General features: G+C 40.1%; 1 protein-coding gene across 9 annotated transcripts in view; it reads right to left on the bottom strand.

Moving 5' to 3' along the window:
* The window catches only part of PEX5L (peroxisomal biogenesis factor 5 like), a 102,521-nt gene extending 98,515 nt beyond the window's left edge, over positions 1-4,006 (bottom strand). For 8 of the 9 annotated variants that reach the window (XM_058031625.1, XM_058031621.1, XM_058031628.1 and 5 more), the window contains exon 1: positions 2,789-3,161. In XM_058031625.1, the coding sequence (XP_057887608.1) occupies positions 2,789-2,809 (21 nt within the window). In that variant the 5' untranslated portion in view covers positions 2,810-3,161. Of the gene's footprint in view, positions 1-2,788; positions 3,162-3,791 lie in introns of those variants that run through there. The other variant, XM_058031619.1, reaches the window with a different exon arrangement.
* Positions 4,007-23,108: the final 19,102 nt, after the last annotated feature.

Below are 23,108 nucleotides of genomic sequence, written 5' to 3' on the forward strand. Positions count from 1 at the left end.
CTTTGGAATAAACAAAGTGATTTTCCGGCTTTTGGGAAAAAAAGAAAACAAAAAACAAACAACCAAACAACAAACCTAATCTGTACTGTAAACAAAAAATTAAGAAGAGATACACACATTATGGCCTGATGTGGTTAAGTACTTTCGGTGATGGACTTCAGCAGAGCTTAAATGCAAAGTATATTTCATCTACACTTGCACAATTTACTGAGCTTAGTCAGAAATTCCCCACTGAAGCTGATAATGATTGATGCCTCTCCAAGAGAGGTAAAACCCCAATCTCTGTAATTATGCTTATTACCTTGTTACGGTTGTTAAGGTTCTCCCCTTTTAGAAATATTCCAAGAATTAGCTGAGTTACAGCAGGTTATTAGTGAAACAGGGGCTCTGCAAGCTTCTTTTAAAATAAGGGGACTACGGAATTAATTCTGCAGATTTTACTTTTATATCTGAGAACAGAATAGCAAAAAGGGAATGACTACTGGAATTCTAAATCAGATCCTACATTTAACCCCAATAATTTCAGAAAAGCGATTGCTCTAAGGCGTTCAGGATCAGGTGTTGGATATTGGCCCATCATTTTGCATTTGGATGTACCCAGTGCAGTTTACCCAGCTAAACACCTTCTCTTCAAGAACTGTAAGTTCTATTAAGGGCTCAGTGCTTTAAAAATCAGATCATTTTTGCTTAGGAATCCAGGGTGCTGACCTATGTGTCTGACTTGATCCACCCAAACTGGGATGGGTTTATGGTTCACCTTATTTTAGGTAATAGCAAATAGCTCTTCCTAAATTAGTAAAAGTCTTAGAAGAAGTCTTGGATAGTAAGAAAGAACCTATAATGCTTAAAATGTGCTGACATTTTTCTTTTTTTTATTTTACATGTATTTGTATGGTAACTTAGCTTATTTTCTAACATGGTTTAATCAACATTACAGTAGATCATCTCATTGCAAAGAAATTAGCTTTTTATTGTCTTTGCCTGACTCACTTAAAGGATCTAATTAAGGATATACTAAACATGAAAATCTCTCCTAAGGCTTTAAGCTTTGTAGATGTTATCTGAAGCTCATTAATGCTTCCTGTTAAGACAAAAATGTATTCAAAAGTTTGGACGATGAACCGAGGTGGGCTTTTGTTTTTAAAAAATCTAAGTGTATTCAACAGGAATAGAATTTTTACTTCAACATGCCTTTTAAGAGAATTTGGTTATAATTTATTTAATTTCTTTATATATATGTATAATTTATTTAATTGAGGTAAAAAATAAAAGTATTTTGAAAGAAAAAATTAAAGTGTACATCAGTCACAACATATTTGCATGTTTTGACCTTATTTCCTGTTGCAAGTTTGACTTCAATCTTTTAATGACTCACAAAATTTACAGTGCTGTGAGACACCTCAAGATTCCATTGGATTCCCTTTTACAAACTGCTATATGTTTACTGAAATCTTGCAAGATGTCACTCACAGCAAAGAACATCTGCTTTCTTAAGGATGTAAATACCTATTTGGCAACGTCCCATTCAGCAGCACTGTTTATAGGACTGGTTTTGTGTTTTAACCTTATTATCAGAAATAAACGGTAAACATGCATTGATTACATCTCCTGTTAAAACCTGTTTGCTCTCCTGTTACAAACAGTGTTATGTCACATTATTTATCACTGCTGCGACCAGATAACACAAACACGAGAGAGTAACCGGTGTCATTCAGCTCTGGAAGGCAGTGCTGGGTCAGAGTCCTGCCTGAACTCCTCTGGACTGTGCCCAGCCCGGGCTCTGGCACTCCTGCTGTCCCCAAGGCCGCTCAGCCGGGGTTTAAATGCTGTGCAAACCCAACACAAGTGCTCAGCTCGCACCTCCCGAGGCTGCAGCTCCCCTCTGAACAGCCTCGGTGCTAACGCCACACACAAGGCTGGTGCCTGATAAAAGCATTGGATTGCTCCTGGCGGTGAACACTAAGCCAGATTGGGTCAAAGCAAAGGGATGAATCTGGGAGATCAATGAAAACCTTTACTCCACTTTGATAGTTCCTCCTTCAAAACAGACCTGGCTTTCCAAGGAAGAGCCATGTGAAGGAGAGCGGGAGTCAAGGTTAAAGCCATCAGGTCCAAGGCAGTGGAATGTTTTTATCAGGGAGGGGTGTATTCTGCCAAGGCAACAGATCAGTAGGATCATCAGACAAGATTTCTGCCTAAAATCTTGAAGTCTCTTTGCCATGTGTTTGAATTCATTCTACAAAGTCATTCCGTAGCTTAGCAAAATTAATCCTCATCCCGTGTGGGGAGAGAGGACTAGAAATCCATCCCCTTTAAACACAACACACTGAGCAAATCGACAGTTTGAGTGTGTTGTGAAACCTTTGCAGATTTTGCAAAGCAAGTGCTCTGTCTTTTCCCTTATTGTTTGCCCTTCACTTGACATACAGGAAGAGATGCATCAAGAGGATGGCAGGAGACATGTGTCACTTAAAGCATGCCATAACAATGTTTGCCCTGGAATACTCCCTTGAATCTGTTTGAACAAGCAGGCATCGCACACGGAAAAACACACAGAGAACTTCACCTAGTTACAAAGTTGACAGAACCCCTTTGCCATCCACCCCCGCCGAGCAGCGCCAGCCCCGGGCACGCCGCTCCCTCCGGCCCTGAGCGCTACGGTCACACCGCACCAGGTCACTTGTTGCACAGTGCCAGGGTGGCATCTCCCCTCCGCTCAGCCCACCGAAACTTCCCGGAGCCGCGTTCCCCGGAGCCCGCCCGGAGCCGCCGGTGCGCGGCCGCTTACCTGCATGTGTCCCTGGTACATGCTGCCCGGCCCCCGGCTGCCCTCAGGCCGGCAGTCGGCTCCGCGCTGCGCGGGGGGCACTGCTCCGGCCGCTCCACTACAAGAAAGGAAAAAAAAAAAAAAAAAAAAAAAAAAAGGGGGAAAAAAAAAAGCAAAAAGGAAAAAAATAAAAAAAGCCTAAGCCTGAACGAGCTATTTTTGGCTAAATAGCAAAATTTGTCCTGGCAGCTCGTGTACTGGTTTCAGTAAGCCAGAGCTGTTCGGCGCCCTCCTCTCGCCTCGCTGCCTGTTTCCCCCCGTGAGGCGGTGCCGGCGCTGCCCAGGGCAGTGCTCGGGGGCGCTGGGCAGGCGGGCGGACCCGGGCAGGGCTGCGGGCGGCCGGGCGGGGAGAGCCGCGGGGCGGAGCGGGGCCGCCGCTGCTGCCGGGCCTCGCCCGCCCGCCCGCGCCGCGCCTCGTCCCGCTGCAGCCGCCCCGGCCTGGCGGCCCCGGCCCCGGCCGCCCTCCCCCGCCTCCCTCCCGCCGGCAGCCCCGGCCTCCTTCCCGCCCCCCTTCCCTCCTCCTCCTTCCTTCTCTCCTCCCTTCTTCCCTCCCTCTCTCCCTCCGCAGGGGGAGCGCGCAGCATCCAGGGAACGCGCGGAGCCCCGCGGCCGCCGGGCGGGTCCCGCTGCAGCCGCGGAGCCCCGGCCCCACCGCCCCGCCAGGGCTGGCGGCTCTCGCTGCAGTCATTAAAAGAAAAAAATACAAAACAAAGCGGAAAAAAAAAAACAAAACAAAACACAAAAAACCTGCTAAGCATCACAGCAAAAATCGGAGCGTCCCGGAGGCAGGACCCGGCAAAACCCGGCTGTGGCACCGGGTCGCGAGTTTCGCTCCCCGGCTGGAAGCGGAGGGGGCGCGCAGGGAGCGGCTCCGGCGCGGGCGCATCCCGGAGCGGAGCGGGAGCGGCAGCGCCGCGCTCCCGGCCGCGATTAACCGGGTTTCGGCGAAAGGACCGGGCCCTACCTTGTGCTCTGCGTATGGAGAGCGAACGTGATCTCTTGTGATTCCCAGAAAATGTCAGGAGACTCTTGTTCTGCCTTGGTAGTAGCGCTTAGTAGCGTTTTTCAACGCTTGCCAAAGACGCCGTTATATAGGCAAAAATCTGGCACCGGCCCGTGCGTGCAAAATTCTGACCTTGTAAACTGGCACAACAGGCCTGGCTAAATCCTGAAGGAGACACCTGCATCATCTTGGATCCAGCTTTTTTCTCTACTTCACCGCCTCAAACCTGAAACTCCCCATCTGCTAAAAGGAGCAGCTGCTTCAATTTCATCGTAAATTTCTGTCCTACCCAGTGTGTCTATATTCAGTAGCACAGAAAACCTCCAGCGCCTGGAATTTGCTAGATTGTGTAATTTCTTGGCTCTGAGCTCTCAAGTTTCACTATTAAACTACACTAAACTTTATGATGCTTTTGATAGACCAGAGCAATCCAACTTTAAGCATGCTCCTGTACTAGAGCAATGCAAAATAGATTTCTTATTCCTGAAAGCAGCACATTTGTATCATCACAGCTCTCATTTCAGCTGACTAAAAAAGCCTTTTTGAAGTGTTCCCATTCAGCTAAAAAAATGGGGTTTTGCAGAACATGAGTTCGTAAAGTCTTCAGTGATGGCATAAGCAAAATCTATCCAATTATTTTTTTCACTTAGGCTTAAGAGTTTTATCTTTTAGATAAATAGCAAAAGTGACAGTTCTCTTACATCCAGTGAATACGTATCCAGCTCACTGAGATTTTCAGAGCAGCCGAGGAGTTTAGCCATGTATTGGTGACAAAAGGAAAGAAGAAATGAATATATTTTTTGTCTAAATCCCTTAAGCTGCTTTGAAAACCTCAATTAGGAGCTGATGAGCTTAAAATACATCTTTGGGATTGTCCATACATGTTAGACATATATTACTGTAAAATCTCACAAAGGGTGACTGCACTTAGGTGAAAGTATCAGATTTGAATTACCATGGTTTCACTTAAAAGGCATGATATGGAGAACAGATTTTCCAGATGTAAATATCTGGCTGCTTTTGTGCTCAATTTATAGGTTTAGATCCAGGTGAAAACAACCAAGTCCTATTTAAACTTGGAGCCCCGATGTCTTTGCTGTTTGTTGAGATTTATTAGACTCTTAAGCTTTTAGTAATCTTGAAGGTGCGATTTTTCACTCTGACTAGAGTAGATCCAGAGTGTCCATTCCTTTGTCAGTGTGCAGGTTTTCTATAGTAGCTAAATGTTTCTAAGGCACTTGAAAATATCTTTTCCTTACTGTTTTTTTATTGTTATTGTTGTTTTAAGTCTGAGGCTCTTGTGTTTTTCTCAGGGGGAGAACTGGGGGAAATTTGTCAATGCCAATGTGTAGGAATATCTCCTTTCTCTAAGTCTAAGTATATGCATTGTAACTTAAATTTTTTCTACAGGGTATAAAAATCACACTTGTAGTAGAAGAGTTGTTAATTTAGCAATGGTTATTCATGCTATGTTATTTGTGAGCGCAAGACAAACATTGGTAGAATTTTTCAGGATCCAAATGCTAGAGATTAATAGTGTAGTGTGTTACAGGCATTTTTCCTAATGCATCTGAAGCCCAATTTGTTGCACAATTTTGTTGATGCAATGGCATGTTGATGTCACATTTTGGCAGGATTTGAGTGATCCAGTAAAGCCAGACAGATCCAGCTTTTGCCTTTTTCCTTAGCAGGGCTAAATCCCTTGGCAGTGGCCAAGGAGGAAGCTGGCAGGGCAGAGCAGCAGTGGGTGCAGAGCAGAGATGGAGGGAGAGCAGTGGAGGGACACAGGGGCTGCCGGGGGCTCCTCCTGCTTCAGAGCTGGTCCTCAAATGTGGTTCAGCCCAAGGCACACTCTCACAAGGGCTCTGCTTCCACAGGTGTGAGCTCTGCCTCTGCACTCGCTCTTCACAAGAGGAGGCTTCAGTGAGATTGTTTCTCTCGCCATCTAGTCCTAACCTGCCATCAATGTATGATCCTTCTTGCTCAGTTATACTGCAACTAAAAAATGCAGTGCTGGGTGCCACAGAAAGCATTAATGTGTAATTCTGTACCATGCATATAAAGGCAAGTTCTTTACAGCTTAGATACAAGTGAGTGCCAGGATCCATAATCTTCTCTGACTCTGCTCTGTTTGTGAATGTGAAAATCTGTTTTGTTGCAGGGCAGAGGTAATCGCACAAGGTTCACTTGCTTTAAAATGCTTTGAAAACATTTTTCTTTTGTGTTCCCTTTTGGTCTGTCTCTGTGGCTGCATTAATATTTGAACCAGTGATGTCTGTGTGCTATGATCTCTCTAAGCTTTGTTGTTTGTTATGGCAAAAATGGAAAAAAAATCATGGTAGAGAATATGAAAGTCATAATGTTTGTTAAGAAAAAGAAAAGTTACCATATGGTTCAACAGATTTTAATTAATATTAAATTGCCAGGGGAAATTTTGAGGGAAGTAAAATAAAAATCCTTTATTTTACAAATAAATGCTCAGATTTTGTTTTTGAATACATTGCTGGCGCAATTGGGACTATTGGGAAGTTGAAAGACAGTAATAGGAGGGCCCTCTCAGAAATACAAAGTGCCTAAGGTGATTTTGGAGAAGCTGGCAGCTACCTAGTTACTGTCAAAACCCTGACACTTACCTACCCCTGGGAGGTGGTAGAGATTTCATTCCTTTCGACCTTACTGATATTTCTGTCATCCTGTAAACTTAAAATACTCTTAAATCACTGACTGTGAAGCTGCACACAACCATTTCTATAGATTCCAAGTTAAGAACACTTATTCTAACGTTCTTCATTAACCCAGTGATGGGAATGGCAGGGTCTGGGATTTCCAAGAAACCACATGGCAAGGGTAAGTCCTGATTTTTATGAGGAAAATCTTAAACATGAAGAGATAAACAGGCCTGCAGACTTCATGGAGAAAAGTGAAAATATCCTCGATGTGTTGTGTGCAAAGAAGCGTTCAATGGAAGAGTTGGAAATGCAATTTGAGGAGGATGAGTTGCAGCACTGGAGACTTGGAAGGGCCACTTTGGGGAACTTGTGCCTCTGGATGCGCAGCAGGTGCTGTACCCATCACTCAAGGGGGCTTCTCAGATCCCTCTGAATCTCTGCTGCTTCTCAGGTGTGACAACAGGTTGTGCTGCCAGCATCCAACAATAGCACATGTTTGGTCATAAAGACACAGATTTGCTGCTTTGTTCAATAATGGGTTAATGTTCTGGTGCATATATGTTGTATAAAACTTTAGTCTATTAGCTCATGTAACCATGGAGATAAGTAATTTGCGTACATGGAAACTCTTTGGGTTAATTTATGCCTAGTGCCTATATTTTGTTAAGAAATTATTATTATTAATAATTTTTTTCGTTAATGTTGTTTTCTTCTAACTGAGAATAATTGGCCTAATTTGTGAAAACATGGAGCTGATTAAAAATTAACTACTGAAAATAACCTAGCTTATTCTTAGACTCAAGTGAGGTTGCAAAAAACTGTCAAAATTAATATATTAATAGTGTTAAACTTTATCAATAACATACAATTAGGATTTTTAATATTGTTAGTTCTGACAGATTCTAATTACACTTTATACTCTGTTTTCTAGTGGCAGTTATAAGGTATGAAAGGTACAACCACACATTAGTGGAAGTGCTAATTATATTATGTGTATTTACACATTCCTTTCCTATGCTAATGTGTTTACATATGTTTAGGGAATACATATAAAGAAGATTTTTGAGATCCTTTACGTGCTTTAATGAATAATAAATGTGAACAAGACACAATCCAAAATTAATTTTAAAATTCTAAAAGTTTTGCTAATGGTGCATATACAATGTTTAATTAAAAAGACTCAGTGTAAAAACCACCAGCCACAGTAACAAATGACAATTAGGGTGTAGATAGTGCAAGTAGAATACTAACAGTATAATTCTTCATTATGTTGGAGTCACACCACTTTTATTTGCCTGCAGCTCTGTATCTGTTTGTAAATACACCAGTTTTATACACGTGCATCTCTGTATCTGTGATGGAATCTGTGAGCAGCCACTGGGAGAGGATACAAGCCATGGTCAGAGAGTAACGCATCATCCACATCAAATCATCAACCAGGAGAACAGGAAATTGGCTCCCAGTGGGTCTGTCCTGCCTTTACCCCGCGTGGTTGTGTTTCTCAGCGCCATAGTTACTGCTGTTCGTGCAGCCACACTGTCGGCTCCAGCACAGGAGGTTTTCTTTGTTTGCAGAGGAGCTGGTTTGGATGTGTAGTGATGCTGTTCTCCACGCAGAAATGCCTCATGCAGGAAGGATCATCTGCCAGTGTAGACCAAGAAAAGAGGAGAAATCATGGCTGTCCACTCTCACCAGGCACCTGACTGCAGATCCCAAGGAAGCTCCATGTCAATGGCCAAACGGCCATTCTTGGAAGTTTTCCTGAATTTGGACCCCGGTGTGTGTCTGCTGAAGTGAATACAAACCTTTCACTGACTCCATTGAACAGAGTGCATGGATAGGGGCCTCCTCTACACGAGTGCTGCAGACTTGTAACCCCACCATTCCTCATCTACAGAGTAGGAAAAGGTTTCATGGAAGATCTAGAACCCCCAGAGATACACTGGTCCTGCAGCTGCTGTGACTGCAGTGTAGCACAAATGTCTTGGGGTTGATTCTGCAACCCCATTGAAAGTCTCACAACTTTGGAAATCCACAACCCAACAGATAATCAGCTCCAGTTCTTAACTATCCTACTATTTGAGTTTTTACTATTGACCTTATTTAAACAGGCACTGATGAAGTTTATGCCCTTTATTCTGTTTGCTTTAGACAAAATTTATGTGAAGAAGGATATATTCCATTTTCTTTAGTGGCTGCTCTGTACACATTTTAATAAAATTACTGCATCTTCCTGTAATTTTCTCTTTTCTAAAAGAGTAAGCAATGCTAGGTCTTTAAACCTTGTCACACAGGTTGGGTTTTCTAGATCTTGATAATCTCTTTTGTTACTTCTCTTAGACAGGTTTACTTCAGTAATGACCCAAACTGGACAAGTACCAGAAGAAATTCTTCATGTGTGTTACATGCAGTATTTCTGTTTCCACATCTCAGTGTGGTGTTGCAACACCAGGATCCTGTTGAGTGGTGTTAATCTTGTGATCCTCTTACCTCTGATGATATTACTGAATCATTTTCTTAGCCACAGTGTTTTTTGTGGCTGATTAGTCCTACCTAACTTTAGAATTTTGATGATGTACTTAACCACTTGTATTCTGCTTCTTCAAAACCATTTTCCACCTTTATTTAGATGTTTTTAAATTTTGGGCACATCCTTGTCTTATTCTCTTAATCTTTTTCTAGATTTAGGTTCCCTGTAAATTTAACTAATATTCTTCTATTCCTTTAGCCAAATCATTAATCAAAATACTGGATTTGATGCTGGAATGCCACTCAGGAAAACCCTCTAGTCTGACAGTGAATCATCAGGAGCTATTTTCTGAGTAAAGCTAAGCAATCATGTAAGTGGGATTTTTCTAGACTTATGTTTTTCCCCCAGCTCTTTATGACTAGATTATAAAGTTCTTATTAAATATACCTACTGTGTTTTGCCTGCCTGTAATACCTGGCAGTACTGTAGAGAAAAATCAGTCTGCAATGCTGATTACTCCTCTCTTATTTTAATCTGGGTATTAAAACTATTTATTTGTTACAGTATTTCTGCTGTAACTAGAAATAAGCTTCCTAGCTCTTCTTGCCCTATTTTTAATGATAAGCACTGTGTTTGTACCTGTTTATAATTCTGTTTAATGCTTCTGAGATTGTTTCTATTTATGCTCAGAGTATCTGAGGGCAATTTTGATCAGGTGGAGTATTCTGAAGACAACTGACTTGCCTAAATACTTAAAGTCTGTGTTTTCCCATCACTATTATTGGGTCTGTTGTGCTTCCCATTACACCTGACCATCTTAGGTAATTGAAATCTACCTTTTTTTTGAGATACCAGTTTCATATAGCTCACTGGGAGTTCCAAAACATGTTTTAGAAGCTGCATAAGTATGCGGGCATTTATCTACTCCAGGCTCCTGGTGTCTGTGCTGGATGGGTGACATATCCAGCCTGGCTGTGATTTACACCTAGCTTTGGTGTATCTGCACTGCATTGCCATTACATAAATGAGAGCAATTTAAACACATAAATTTACCCTAAATTAGGGAAAATTGCTTAGGCAGAAAACTTGTTCGTAGAGTTGATGAAAGTCTGGCTTAAATAGTTGAGTATTGCTAAAAATGTTTCTGCTGTACTAGTACCTAAACCATGCTGGCCCTGAAATGAAAGGAAGATTTGAAAGGATTTTCTTCTGATCATTTTTTTCTTGAGTACAAAAACTCTCCTCAGATCTCAAAGTGAAAATTTGGCTCTAATTAGATTTTATCCACTAGTGATTGCTGGTGATATAGATGAGACACAGTCCTCTTACTATCTAGAACTGCTTTTCTGTTTGTTGTACTTAACAAACCTTCAGGAATTACTGGAATCATCAGAGCACCCATTTTTAGAGCCACTCCACATGGTTACTGACATAAGGGACTTCCTGGCAGTGAAAGGTTTAATGTTGCCATATAAATTCATGGTAGGCAGCACGAAAAAGATATGAGAGCACTTTGTTCCTCAGATCCTGCTCAATATAAAAGAAAGAAATATTTTTATTGAAGTAGGAATGTTCTTACTCACTGGAGAGGTGCTGCAACACAGAGGAGTTAGAAAACCCAAATACCTGGGTCTTAAGAACAGTCTTTAAACTACAGATCTCGAGGCATTTTGGGTGTAAGTGCTGTTATCAGCATTTTATGCAGGCAGAGAAAGAGATTGGGAAATTCCATCACTGACTGAGCAAGTTGTTAAACAGCTCAGAAAGTTGAGACATTTTATGATGAGCAGTTCCAAAAACATTCATCAGGGAGTATTCAAGGAACTGCTTAAGGATGTCTCTGGACTGTTAATGTTGGTTTTTATTAATTGATACAGCACTGGGAAGGCAAATACTGTGCCAGAATTTTAAATGGGATGGCTTCATAATTACAGGCCTTTCAGCCTGGTGCCAATCTCTGGCAAAATAATGGAAGACTGATATGGGATATTATTAGCAAAATAATCAGGAATAATGTAATATATGGCAGTTCTTATTGGTTTATGGAAAATATATCTTGTTGGACTAACTCAATAACTTTCTTCTGATATATGAGGTTTGGTTGATGAATGTTCTGGTGCTGATGTAATGGACTTTCTTGGGGCATTTGTCATGGTACCGCACAACCTTTGATTAAGGAATGAGAATAAAGCAAATTAAACTCGGCAACATATTACAAAAACCTAAAACTTCTTATCTGGTAGTTTTAATATGCAAAATGGGAATTAATATCTAATAGGCTCCCTTAGGGATTGTTGGGTCATGCTCTGTTTCCCGTTTCTTTTAAAGACTGGGAAATTGTTTTAAAAATAATTAATGGTAAATTTATGTAGATAGAATAAATTTTGGGCCTTTGGAAATAAATCTAGTGTATGAAGTGATTAATAAATCAGGTAAAACTGAAGGTATACCCCTGTCCTTTGAAGGGCAAGGAACTGGACTTTGATGATCTTTATGGCTCCCTTCCAACTCAGGCCATTTTATGGATCTGTGATTCTAAATTATTATTGCAGGATGAATGACTGACCTGTGAAATAATAACAGAAAGTTATATGGGGGATCATGATAGATAACTGGGGGAATATAGGGTTTTACTGTCCCACCAAAGGCCTAGAAGAGGGCCAAAGAGAACCTTCCCACAGTGATGATGGAGCATCCTGTGTCAGTAGTGATGTGATAACTTCCCCTGCAGCTGAGTCCATGAGAAGATACAGATTCACGTGTCAGACAGGGATAAAGAGTTGGTGAGAGCTTAGAGAATGATTCTTTGCAGCAAGATACTCAAGGACTTGAATCTTTTTAGTTTAGGCAGAGGTAATTTGTCCCAGTCTGTGTCTATATAAGGCATAGACTATGAGACTGGAAAACTTCAACATAGCAGTTGTAAGGAAATTAAATAGTGTAAAGTTGGAAGTTAGGCAAAGTTAGACTCTAGGTGCAAATTTCTGTAGTAATGGTAATAAACCATTCAAATTATTTTTAAAGGATCATTGTGGGTCCTCTACCTGGAGATTTTAAAATCAAGATTCCTTGGGTTTTATTTTTTCTGGAAAACATAATCTACTTCAAGTAGGAATTGATTTAGACTGAACCTGTAGTTGTGTTATGGGAACACTGTGTCATGTTATTGATCATTGTGTTACTGATCATTGTTAGAACGGTTTTTGGAATTTCTAAACTGATTTACTCAAGCCTACCCAGTGGGACACTGACAGGATAGTACCAGTTCCTACAGATTCCCGGCCTGGGGTGTTATCCTCTATACCACATAACTTCCTACTAATTAGTGGAAAGGCTGGAATTTGTTCAATATATGGTTTTTACACGTGGATGTAAATGTGAGAGTCCTGCCTCCATGCTCAGAGGGAGAGGTGAGGGGAGCTCTTTCCGCACCTGTGCACCTTCCCAGGAGCAGCTTCTCAGCACTTTGTGCTGGGTGAGTGCACAATTGTGGAACCCCAGCCAGGGCCAAGCTGAACCTCATTCTGTGGCCTCCAGACAGCTGATGTCACTCTGGGAAGGCTCTTCTTGGAAGTCAGGGCTCATCTCCCTCATACACCCCGTATCAGATGAAGAATGTGCTTTCCTCAGTTCCCTTGGAGCCATCAAAGCTTTTTTCATTACAATTTTTGGCTTTCCTCTACTGCACTGGCTCCCAAGTCATTACTTTCCTCTGCTGAGCAGGAAGTTTGTGTTTCAGATGCTCCTTTTTCATAATGCATGTTCAATTTCAACCCCTAACAATAACTTCTTTTAATGATAGATCTTTCTTTCCCCCCCCCTCCTTTTTTTTTTTTAAACTGAAACACCTGTGTTGGTTAAATAGTTCCAATCACACAGATCAGGAATTGTTTGCTGACAGACAGAAAAAGGGAGGATATAAGGAAACACTCTTCTGAGACCTGTTTTAGTGGGATGCTAAATGTGTGTCTGTCCCACCAGCTCAAAAGGCCAAATCCCTGTGCCCTTGCTCAGCTGCTGGAATATGAGAGGTGCTCTGACATTTTTCAGTCCGGCTGGGCCAGTTCCAGAGTGATTCAGTGTCACCCCTGAAGTCATTTGGTATTCTTTATGTTGGATGTGGTGTCATGTGGAGTGGCAGCGCAAGGATCTCTGTGTTTTACAGCGTTTCACAGCAAGAGGGGCAGCCGTGCAGAGAAGTGTGCACATCAGCTCGTCGAGAGGAGAACAGATCCTCATTTGATTCCAGCACAGGCTGGTGCAGGGGGCTGGGGAACACCTGCCAAGGGAAAAGCTGCTGGGCCACCAGTTATGGTAATACAGCAGCTTCAGTTCATCTTTTCTTCGGCTGTTACAAAAATGGCAAGGCAGGATTAATAGCAAGGAAGTAACTTTTAAATAGCAGGAGTTTGTAAATGTCAGACTCAGCGTGTCAGACTGGTCTGCCACAAACAAATCCTGCTGCTTTTTTCTTTTTGGGTTTTTTGTCATTCACAAATAACCTGTGTTTCAGGCTCATTATTTTATGGTTCTAGGCATATTCATAGCAGATTTTCATTTTGACTACAGAGAGGGAAAATAAGGCATCATTTTTTCAGTTGCTAACAAAATATTAACATATTGGGATGCATAGATGGTAGCAGACAAAATTTGACTGGGGTTCTTTGACAAAGAGGGAATAAAAAGCTCACTCTGGACTTTAAAGTTCTTTAAGGAACTTGCATCAGCAGCAATCAGGTCTAACAGGCTGAGATAGGGTGAGAATAATAATTTGCATCTTATGCTTATGTGAGAAATATCTCTGTAAAACAAGTGATTAAAGTGCATCACTGGGCTCTGAAGTCTCTCTTTTGAAAAACTGATTCTTTGAAAGCTGCCTTCTAGTTTGTCAGTGCCAGGGAAACTGGTTTCATTTTAGGAATTCTTTCACATCTATATGATGATATAATATTCCAGTGCAGGGGAAATATTTTTACTTTGGCTTTGGGCCAGTTTGACTACCTGTCCTGATTGTGAAGAGCAGAATAAAAACCCCACTGGAATAAGGAGAGGTTATTTTCAAAGCAAATGTGACTGATAAAATAACACAAGACTCAGATAAAAGACATGAGATTTGCACTTACAGGTCTCTTGGTGCTTTTATAAATCTAATCCCAAAAAATAAGACATTCTCATTACAACCAGCTATGTAAGAGAGATTCTGCACAGCTGTGCAACTGAACAAAGCTTTACAGGACATATGTAAAGCTTTGTTCAGTTGCATTTGATTTGATTCTCAGTAACTATTAATTTTCATCATTTTCAAAAAGAAACACTTCCTCACTTTGTCAGGGATGTTACCTGGTCATGTAAACTGAGGACTTAGACCAGGATTTTATCTAAACTTTCCCAGCACTGCTTCTCTTTTAAACTTGTCACTAGCACAGCCTCCCTACCTCTGCTTTCTCAGTTGCAATCATGTCATTAGCTGCACATGTCCCAGGACCAGCAGAGAGTTATAAACTCTGATAAAAAGCTGTTACTGACAGCTCATCTTAATGGGGGATTTCAGGTTCAGAAAGTAGCATGAGCAGATGTGATTAGGAAAATACAAAAAAACCAATGACTAACAGACACAAAGCCACAGAGCTATAACTATAAATACAAACAAATCATTGTGCTGTGCTCGTTTTCACCATGACAGACAACCTTTCACTACAACAATACATACACAGCCATAAAAGCTGGAAAATCCTGGAGCAGGGATAAATTCTCCCAGCTCCATGACAACAGCATTGTGATAATTTATACCTGACAAAGGCTTGCTCTTTACAGAACAACTCCACCTCTTTCAGAGTGGAATTCATCTTTTTGCAGGAGGTATTTACCTTCCCTGGTGTGGGCTTAGCAAGTAAATTCTGCACGAGGGGTTGGAAGGCAAATAGATCTTGTGCTGCTTTGCTGCATCAGAGTATTTCACCTGCTGTGTTGTTGCATTGTTCAGATGAACAATTTGGCCTCCAAAGAATTCCTAATAGGAAGGGCTTTGCTAACTAATGTCAGAGTCAGCTGGTGTCCCTTGAGATGCTATAATTAAGATACAGCAGATGTTGAAACTTTTCTTCAGGAGGTACTAGTGATTAAGATATCATGTGTAGTAGACATATGCATTTGCTTAGATAAAAGGGAGAAAATAGGGATGGAGTGAGATCCCTGTTTCATGAGGCAGGGAGGAAGATGCAGTGTGTGCTGGGAGATTTGTTTAGCCCAGCTCATGGCAAAAGAATTAACTTGGGAAGTGTCTGCCTGATGAGGAGAGCAAAAACACTGCTGATGTGGGGAAGCTGCAGGGCATGTAGAGAATTTGTGCTTTGGCAAAAGAACTACTGGATAGGTCCAAGGAGGAGGCAACAGCCTAATTTTTTTAATGCATCCCCCTTTACTCACTTTATTTGGATTACTGCATATCATCCTGCTTTGCTCTTTAACCAAATGAATAGATGGAGGCACTTTGGAGAAACGTTTGGGTCTTGTCTTTCTCTGCTTTAGAAGCTCTCAAATCCCTTGTCCTTCTCCGAAGTATGGAGTGATTTCATCTGATTTTTTGCTTTATTTTATGTATTACTGCTTGTCTGCTGTTTTCTTTTGCTAAAGATACCTTGCCTAGTGTGTATCTATCTACTCCTTGTGACAGGATGTTTCTTACTGATGTGCTAAAAATCCTTCCAGAAGCTGATTCTGGAATACTGATGCTCCAGTCTCAGTGCCTCTTCATAAATCAGATCAAGGAAATTGCTGCTTAAGCACTGTTTATGCAAACTTTGGTTCAGAAACTGAGTGGTGTTTCCATTTAGGATTCAGAAAATGCACTTCAGCTGTATAATATTGAAGTCTTTGCTCCAATAATGGATAAAGAGAGTTTAATGTGTTCAATTAAAGCTTCACAATTCTTCCAGTGGTAACAGATTGTGCTATCACTCTACAATAACTGTGAAGTGAGTTAATAGTGATCAAAATATCTACTGTGCCTACATCTCAATTTCCTTACATTACTGGCATGTTGGCTCTGCTGTCTTGCTTAAATTCCAGGTAAAAAAAAAAATTATGTTCTGCCCACCTTAATTGTAGCTCCTTCCAAAGCACTCAGCACGCCTTCAGCTCCCGTATTTATCCTTTATTTCTGCCCCAACCTGCTGAGCAGTCACTGGAGCTGCCAGGCTATGGAGCTCTGCTCATGACTCCTCCATGCAATCTACAAGTTCATTTTCACAGCACTTTCTTGGGAGAAAAGGCAACACATGAGTTATTTCTTTCCAATACAGCTGTACAATTTCAGATAAAAATATGAAGAACTAAGGCCAGATAAGTGAATGTTTCTGGGAGCTGTGTTGGCACTGTGCATTTGGTGTGCTTTTATATCTGTGTCGTTTGCAGTAGAGAAATTAAAATATTTTCAGAGCTAAAAACATTTACAAAAATAATGTGACAAAAGCACCTGTAATCTCTTTAAAGTGTGAACTGCAGTTCAACCAAGGTGTCACTCTTCTATTCTAACTAATAAAGCAAAACTTCTTTCAATTTTTTGTAACATTTTTCTCTTAAGCACTGCAAAACCTTTTAAAAGTTTTAGAAGTTATCGTTATCTTCATTTGCACGAGGAATTTACTGAATCTCAGAGGAAAGTTAAATGAATTGGAAACTTTGAAGTACTGACAACTTCAGTTTTGAAATAATCTTTTTCCTGAAATTTAAAATCATTTGTCATTGAAGCAAAACTGTTCCCAAAATATGACTTTTTATTTCTGAAAGGGAGTCAGAAGAGTGTTTATATAAGCCTGAAAATACCTAAATATCTTAGGTATGACTGAAGCCATTTTGGGCTGGGAAGTCAATCACTTTCTGCAATTCACAGTTGCAACCAGTTCTTACTTGGCCATACTGTAGAAACTGAGCTGTTAATAAAATAAAGGATGATTGACTGCTTCCTTTAAAAACATGAGTAGAGGTAAGATGAATCAGTATTGTTACCTCTTCAGACCTTTTTTCCTTTGGTTTTGGGCTTTGTTAAAAACCAAATTAGATAATAGGTTTCTCACCTATTACTAAGTCTCTTAATCTGTAGGGAAACATTTATGGTTTTGTTTGCCCAAAAATGCAAAGTCTAATGACTGACAGAAGAAATACATCTTACCTCAAACCAAAAGGAATTCTTGGTTCAGTCAGGAACTTAACAGAAGAGTAAAAATGTTGAATTTAGCTTCAACATCAAGTAAACTGCATTTATTCCCCCATCAGCTTTGAATTTTTAAATGTTAGACACAAAGGGAAGGATACAGTTGGTGAGATGAGACTGTATTTCCAGAACTGACTTTGCTCTGTGGCCTGGACTTCCTCTGTAGCCATAACTCTGTCACAAAGTGAATTTCTTCTCATAGGTGACCTCTTCGTTCTCTTCTTGTCCATATTTTAGCTTTATTCACTCTATTAACATGCTACAAAAATGCCTATCTTAAGTGGTTCTTCTGTAAGGTGCCACAATGTCCTGCTGGGGTCACCAAGCAAAACTGACACTGAGATACATATGGTCTTTGTTGGAGAAAAATAGGGAAAATAAAATACAATAATGTGGCTATTTAAGTGAGTGATGAGGTCCAAGTAGTGCTGTGCAACTGAACCAGATGTTTCAGAAAAAAACAATTCTTTCTCTAGAAAGAAGAGCACAATTATATCATATCTGAGAATAAATGTGGGAGGTTGGGAAATTTCCTTTCCCTCTTACAGGTAACACTTGCCTGTTTTATAAACTTGAAACTCTAAGAGGGCCTTGATGTGCCTTCAAATTTAACTCCTATTTCAGAACTCAAGAAAAGTTGGCACACCTGAAAGCCCCTCTAATTTTGGCAGCTACTCTCCTTGGTCTGTCTCTCATCCTAGATGATTGTGGCTGTAACAGCATTTACCACTGGTTTGTCTATTTTAATGTTGAGAAATTCAAGTGCATGGGTTTTCCGCGTCTCAGAAGTTACAAAATTGGAGCTCATTGAAAACCTGAATTGGTTAAACAAAGAGCAAGACAGTTTAGAAAGCTGGTAAGGGATTTAACTTCTGTTATCACAGGATGAACTGTTCATGAACAAATGTAAAAAGAAGGGTAAAAATCAATTCTGCATGTTCATGCAATTCTTCATCGTGTTCATTGGCATATCAGGAACATTAATGAGATGTCTCTGGCACTCAGACATGGATGGAATGAACAAGTTTAAAGAGCTATAAGTTACATTTATAGACCTATCATCCACATAAGCCAGATATCCAGCGAGTGCTGGTGAGTTGCACTTAAAAGAACAAAGAAATTCAATGTGATGCTCTGCAATGCAGCTCTGGGTCGTGGTCACTTTTCAAGCTCTTTAAATTCAGATTTCAGTGAACAGATGTAAGGACAAATCAGCATCCAAACACACTTTAGAGATGGGTGCCAAAATGTGGTGGAAATATCAGCTCTGCAGTGCTGAAAGAATGGAAATCATGGAAAGAAAATGGATTGGGGCTTTATGGTGACAAATAAGGCCTGGGTTGGGGTGGGCTTGTTGGCCAGCAGTGGGCTGGGATGGGCTGTTGGCTTTCCTGCTGGTTGTTCTGTGATGTAACATTCAAAAACATTTCAAAGCACATGAATCCGCATCCTTTTGATCATAAATCCTGAGCTTTTCTGAGCAGAGACCTGGAACATTTGCTGTTTTGTGAAGAACGAGGAACACATGGTTCTTTGTAAATAATAAATGATAAAAATAAAGCATGAGTAACCATGCTGTAAAAAGAGAACAGCAAATGCATTGAGAAATATCAACTGCAGGACCAGGATTACCTAATGAGCTATAATTTATTATTTGTCATTTAACTTTAGAGTTTTAACTCCTAAACTTAAGAACTTAATTACTTAACGAAGAGCTTCTACAAAATTGGTTTTTAAAAAAATTAAAGTATGGAACTTCAGGTAGGATTTGTCAAAAACTAGAAACAATTAGAAAGAGGGTAATGAGAAAAATACAAAATGAGATAAAATACAGTTTGAACAAAAGAACAAAGTTTGAGTTCTGTCTACTTGCAGCTTATCAGTAAAACAAATGAATTTTGTGGGATTTGGAATGCTCAGATAATCTTCTGAGTAATACTGAATGTCTCTGTCATAGGACATGCATTTAATAAAAGTTTTTCCACAGAGTAAAATGATGTTTTGAACTGTTGTTAGGGCTTGCTAAGGGTGGCATAGGGATGAGAAAAGAATAAGTTTAGTCAATATGTATTTTATAAATATTATTTTAATTTTTTTTATTCTTTAATAGAAAGAAATTAACTTTATAAAGTATTTTCTGGCACGTTAGGCTTACATGACAGCAGAATAATGAAAAATTTATACATGTTAAGGATATATTCCAGTCAAAGTCATACAATTCAGGAATCATAATGTTTAAAATTTTATCTCTAAAATAAAACTAGTTTTGTGTTTGAGGATTTAATTTTTTTTTATTCTTCACAAAGAACAGACTTCTCTGTAGAACTGGCATCTTTTATTGCAACTTCAAAATGAAATTCCGTGACTCCTGTCCTGTAAATATTTTATATAACCTTAGGACAGAACAGATCCCGCCCAAGAATACCAAATACACAACTTACTTCTTTCAGTAGTCGCATTAACCATTTTTTCCTTCCCATGATGGTATGAAATATATATTTTCAGGATCATATTATAATAATGTCATGATAAAAAAATTATTGATTTCTTAGAAAAATCTCTTTACTAGAATAAATCTAGCTTGCTTCTCCAAGTCCAGCTCTGAGTTGCAGGCTCTGAGTGATCCCAGGAGGCACAAAGCTGCAGAGGCACTGCTGTGATAGACTTTCAGGTGTCACTTCAGTGTCTCCACTGTTTATTTCCCTGTATTTTAGAAAAATAGCACAGGAACTCAGCAGTATGAATATGGCTCTATCAGTATCAACTAATCTATCTTACCTCAAGTGAGCTCCACATGCATCCTTTTATTGTTGTTTTCTTCGCCAGAAAGAATATTTAGTTTTTATTATTCTGCTACATCCTATTGGTACTTTCTATATTTATCTTCAAATTCTGGTGACATGTGAGTCACATGTGTAGCAAGATGCCATTTCTGGCTGTAAATCTATCTATCTATCTATCTATCTATCTATCTATCTATCTATCTATCTATCTATCATCTATCTATCCATTCATCCACGAAAAGAGGAGAGAATGGGTAAAGAAGAGAGTGACTTGCATTGGGAATAATTCTTTTTTTTGTGACAAACTTCAGCACATTATTTATAGGCAAATCTATCCCATTAAATTCTGACAGAGGGATGTGTCAGCAGAATGTCCTGTCCTTTACATTGATACCCACAAAGTGGTCCCTACTGCATAACACCTGATTATTTTGAAGGCAGGGAACAGTGCAGTGATGCTCTTTTCCCTGTAGAAGTTCCCTGTGCAAGTTTTGGAACATTTTTAAGAATATTTCCAGCAAATTCACTATATTTGTGTGCTCCTACAAGACCATACTAATGGGAGAGAGCTGCTTTGTTCCATGAGAAGTGCTTCCAGGTTATGCCTTTACTCACAGTGACAGGCACTTGTGATGATCCAGAAAGAATTCTCGGGACTGTGATTTTTCTTTTTTTTTTTTTTAACAATTAGCTGGAGTCTGCAGAATTCCTCACTGAGGGCTGGAACCAGAAAAAGCAGAGTTGACTAATGGAGCAGTGTGTAAGTGAGATAGAGGTCACCTACCCATGGAGAACTAGAAAATGGTGCTCCACATTCTTTTAACAGCACAGCATTTTAGAGAGGAGCCAAGTATTTTTCCACCAGACTATATTTAATATTCCAGAGCATGACTTTTTCTTCTGAGTTTGAAATGTCTGACTCTGGGAGGTATTTGGGTGTTTCAGTGTCTCCCACCTCAAACTGGGAAGACGGAGAATGTGCAAACCCCTTGGCAGCTGGGAGTGCTTGGTTTGGGTGTGTGATGGTCAGTGCTAGAGATGAGCAGTGTCTGACACTGAAATGGTCCTGAAAAGTGATGGGGTTGATTTTCAGTCCAGTCCTTGCCCACAGCTGGTTTTTCTATTTTATTTTAACCATTTTATTTTTTATTTGAACTATTTATTTTACCCACAGAGCCAGAATATGGCTCTTCTCACTGTTGGGAAAACTGGCAGGAGAGACCCTGAAAATCTTAAATAGAAGGTTGCCTTGGACTGTAGGAAAGTTTGAAGGGTCTGTCTGGACGGGCTGGTGGATTTTAGAAAGCTTAATGAGCAAGAATCACCATGACAGCTATTTCAGTCATAGACAGGCTTGCTCTTTACACCTCACAGCCCCAGAGCTGGACCCAAAATAGCTATTTGCATGTTCCAGGCAGGAAACACATTTCACTTTGGTGATGAGGTGAAAGGCTGTGGTTTTTGTCTGTTTCTCTGATTTTCTGCTGCAGGGGGATGAGTCCTGGTATGCACATGGCTCTGGCAGTGTCCCTCCCAGTCCCCAGCTTGGTGATAATTGGTGATAATTCCTATGCTGAGGAAATGAGTAATAAAAAACAGGCTGAAAAAGGTAAATGGAAAAAAAAATTATCTTTGGGCAGTTATAGCCAAAAGACCTAAAAATTAAATATTTGGGAGCTTATTAGGGAGCTAACTTGTATTACTCTCTTTCTTACAGTGCAGGGACACAGAAATCAGATATGAACTAGATGTTAAATTAATGAAGGTTAAGGCCAACAGTTTTAGCTGATCTAATTTTCCATTGCATAATACAGAGAAATCTCTCTTTTGGGGGTTTCTTTTGAAGGTGAGCAAGGGAAGTGGAATGAGATGTGTCCCTGAGGTTTCTGAAATGTTAAACTTTGAAGGCTTTATATACATTCCTCTAAGATTTAGTGGTGTAGAGGCTCTTCTTGATAGCAAATACCAAAGGATGTGAATGAAAAGTACAAATTTTTGTTAAGTAACTAAAACAATTGTTCAAACCAAAGCAAAGACTAAAATTGCAGAGGAGTGAATGTAGTTAATGGGAAGATCCTGCTCTGTGATATGACAAGTACAAAACCAAATCTAAGTGCTAGACCTGTTTTTTCCTGAAAATACAACAATGAGAGATGAAGCAGTTCAACCATGGAAGACAGGAACCAGACAGAGATGAACCAGAGTGAGAGTGAAAAACTGGAATGAAGCATAATAGAACACAAATGAAAAGTGAAAATAAGCAAACATAGTCAATAGTATAATGGTTCTGAACTAAACAAAATCTGGGAGAAGAGTCTGAAAATTGCAGTAGGTTTCACAGTCCTTTTCTCTGTGAAGGATGTGACTAATACAGTAACAAAGATGTTACTTGAAATGATTAAGATTGTGAGGCCAAGTCTGTTTTCTGATCTGCCTCAGTGTTTACTTGTTTCTGCAGAAGCAGAAATTCCAAGCAGCACAAATCCTGAGCCACGAGCAGGAGACTCAGGCAAAGGCAAATGTTGATGTTGTCATTGTTACCCAGCACTGTGGCTCTGAAAATGCTGTGCTGAGATGCTTTAGCAAAGGGGCCAAGGAACATTTCTGTAGCTAATTATGGAGTAACTCAATCAAGGCAAGCCCTCTCCTAATCAGCTCTGTTAGAGGCAGACTAAGGCCCTGCATTTTATGGTTTTATAGAATTATCTTTGCAAGCCAAGTGACATGAGAAATCAGACAACACATGCTAGAAAGCCTCATTTAATAATTCCTGTATGCTGCCTACAACAGTGTAAGTATAAACATTCATGATTAAAGCCCGAAAGTAGTTCTTTGAAAATAACAGGAGGAGGAAGAGGCCAACTACAATCCTTGACTCACAGGATTGCTGTAAGCCATCCATGGAATAAAATAAAGAACAGTTTGACATGTATGCCAGGCAAGAAATCTCCAGTAGAACTGTGACAGAAATGTCATTTTATAAGGCATTAGAGAGATTTGATTTGGAAAATCGAGAACAATTCTTATCACTCAGGTTAAAAAAAATGACTTGCAGGCAATATAAACATCTTTGTCTTCAAAAGGAGGGCAAAAGGAACTGAGCTGCCAAAATGAAGATGAAGTGTTGCCATGGTTATAACTGGG

The sequence above is a fragment of the Melospiza georgiana genome, chromosome 10, assembly GCF_028018845.1.
Source record: "Melospiza georgiana isolate bMelGeo1 chromosome 10, bMelGeo1.pri, whole genome shotgun sequence".
NCBI lineage: Eukaryota > Metazoa > Chordata > Aves > Passeriformes > Passerellidae > Melospiza > Melospiza georgiana.